Raw genomic sequence first — 2,412 nt, forward strand, 5'->3', positions numbered from 1 at the left:
TCTCTTGGTGGTGTTCATACTGGTCTCCACCCACTGGGCTCTTGGGGCAGTAGGCAGACCAGTTCTAAAAAGCCTCAGTGTGGGTGTTACCAAGGTAACAGAAGCCCAAGACTGGGAGACCTGACATGGGAACTTTCCAGGACAGTCTAGAGCCCTATTGGGCTGGACCTCTGGCCTGGGAACAATTGCAAATGGAGACAGCCTGTGGCCGTGTCCAGGAGGGAAGGCAGTGTCCTGGGTCCCAGGTCCATGCCTCCCTGACCGTCACTCTGCCAGCTCAGAACCCCTTGACCTGGTCACCCTTCCCTTCCCACCCTCCCGTCATTTTCACGTCAAAGAGATACAAACGTTCTCCTCATAATTGGTGGTGGTGTAATGACATTTGAGGTTTGCTGTCATGGATCATGTCTGAAAAGTTACTCATCCTGTCCCCCCTTTTTTCCACCCCCCTCTCAAAGCTATCTGCAAACACTGGAAAGGATATGCTTATCTACTTGCTTCCCCAAAAGCAGGCTGGAAGTGCGTTTGCCTCCAGGCCTCACCCATCCCTGCAGTTTTTCCGTGAGCTGGGCAGGGAAAGTGAAGAGCCTGCTGCCCCTGCTTGCTGCCCTGTACAGAGCCCAGAGCTTCTGGGGCTTCTCTGGGAAGAACACAGCTTCGGTCTCTGGAAACACAATGGTGGGCTTCCTCTGGGCTACAGACCCATCAGCATCCACCCAGAAGTGCATGCCAGGGCAGCCCATGGGTCAACTCTCTGGGCTGATGGAAGGGGTCTCCGGAGAAGGGTGCCTTCAGTGGGCGGGGGCTCATTTTATTCTGCCTGGAAGGAAGTGGAAGAGAGGCCCCTTGGACCCTGGATGGAAGGGCCTAGCTTAGGTCCTGATCCTGCTGCTCAGCTCCCCTTCCTTGTCCTCCTCCTTCAGGCCCTGCAGGATGCTCCTGGCAGGGCCCTGGGGCCAACTGGATAAGCTTGACCCTCCCTCTCTGCAGAGCTCACCTGGAACTTAGATTCTTTTCATAGCTGAAGATAAGCAAGGCAGTTTGTGCTTTACAACCTTGATTTGGAGATAAACTGCTACTTCACTCAGGCCTCTCAACAACAGCAAACCGCAGGCAGGTGGAGAAAAGAGCCCAGGGAAGGCTCCCTTCCTCCAGGTGGTCCACAACCCAACAGCCAGGTGTCATGGGGGCTCTCTTGCCCTTCCTTGGGACGTAGGCCGCTCCTTCAGTGATGCCCCCAAAGGCTTGACCTTGCCCTGGACCCTAGGCCATGTGACTGGAAGCATTGGCAGCCATACGCTGCCCCTCTGCCCTGGACTCTGGGCCAGGGGATTTGCCTCATCCTTCCCGCCACATCCCAGGCCTCCCAGGCTGCTGCTCTGAGGAAAGGATGGAAATACCCACGTCTTGGCGAGGGGGCCTGGCAGGGAAAGTCCCTTTTTGGCATTGGTGAGTGATTATTCCAGAAAGAGAGACGCATCTACGGCCACCTCCGGAGGACAGCAGTCCTCCCAGGCTTGGGCCCTGTGCTGTGACAGGCCAACAGCCCTCCCCCTTCCCAGGCATGTTCCCACCTCTGGTCAATTATTGCTCCCTGATGGATCCATCTTCTCTCAGTCCCTCCTTTGTTTCTCCTGCTGGCAGCGCCACGGAGTGCAATCTGAAACAAGAGTCTCTATGCCCTAGGGCCTGGCCATGCTGCTGCACCTCCCCTTGGCCTGGACTTTGCTGCAACATGCAGAGGCATCTGCTGGTTGAAACTGCTGTGCAGGAGCTGACAGGGCCGGCTCTGATACTGCCCTGTGCTTGCTGTGGCCAAGGGGCCCACAGCCTCATTCTCTCCACTCCTGGGAACCCAGGAGGGGCAAGAGGCTCTTACCCAGGTCAAGGAGGAGGGTGTAGACAGCTTCGTACGACCACTGGCACTAGTGTCCCAAAGATGCCCTTGGAAGGGTCCACCTTTGGAAAGGGCTCCTTGGCCTGACTTAGCAATGGAGCAGTGTTTCAGGGCCAAGATCTAAGGGGTGTAGAGTGGGAAGTGGCATCTGACCCTGAGGCTCCTGGCTTTTGTGTGGTTCCCAACTTCCTAGGCCTGCTGGCCCTTGGGCTGCAGGGGGCTCTTCCCCCCTCCCCCCACCATCCTTTCCCCCTTCGTGGTGCAAGGCCAAACTGGAATTACCAAAAGAAGGTTCCTTTTTCAAAGCAGAGACAGTGACACGTGGCCTGGCCACAGGTCAGAGTTGCTTGCTCTCGCTGCACCTGGTGATCTTGAGTGAACTGAGGGACAGGGAGCCTCAGGGCTCTGGTCTCATTCTTATTTCCTGCTGTTCGGTCCTCATGAGGTTGGAAGGAGGCTTAGTGAGCAAGGGTTAGACCCTTTTGTATTCTCCTTAGTTTAGGAATAAATACAGC

The 2,412-nt window shown here is 56.2% G+C and overlaps 1 protein-coding gene across 1 annotated transcript in view; it reads right to left on the reverse strand.

Moving 5' to 3' along the window:
• IRX4 (iroquois homeobox 4) overlaps positions 1–743 on the reverse strand; it is a 10,041-nt gene extending 9,298 nt beyond the window's left edge. Inside the window, 1 exon segment of the mRNA XM_015563118.1 lies at positions 543–743. Within this exon segment, the coding sequence (XP_015418604.1) occupies positions 543–743 (201 nt within the window).
• Positions 744–2,412: the final 1,669 nt, after the last annotated feature.

Source organism: Myotis davidii, unplaced genomic scaffold (genome assembly GCF_000327345.1).
Source record: "Myotis davidii unplaced genomic scaffold, ASM32734v1 scaffold135, whole genome shotgun sequence".
NCBI classification, from domain to species: domain Eukaryota; kingdom Metazoa; phylum Chordata; class Mammalia; order Chiroptera; family Vespertilionidae; genus Myotis; species Myotis davidii.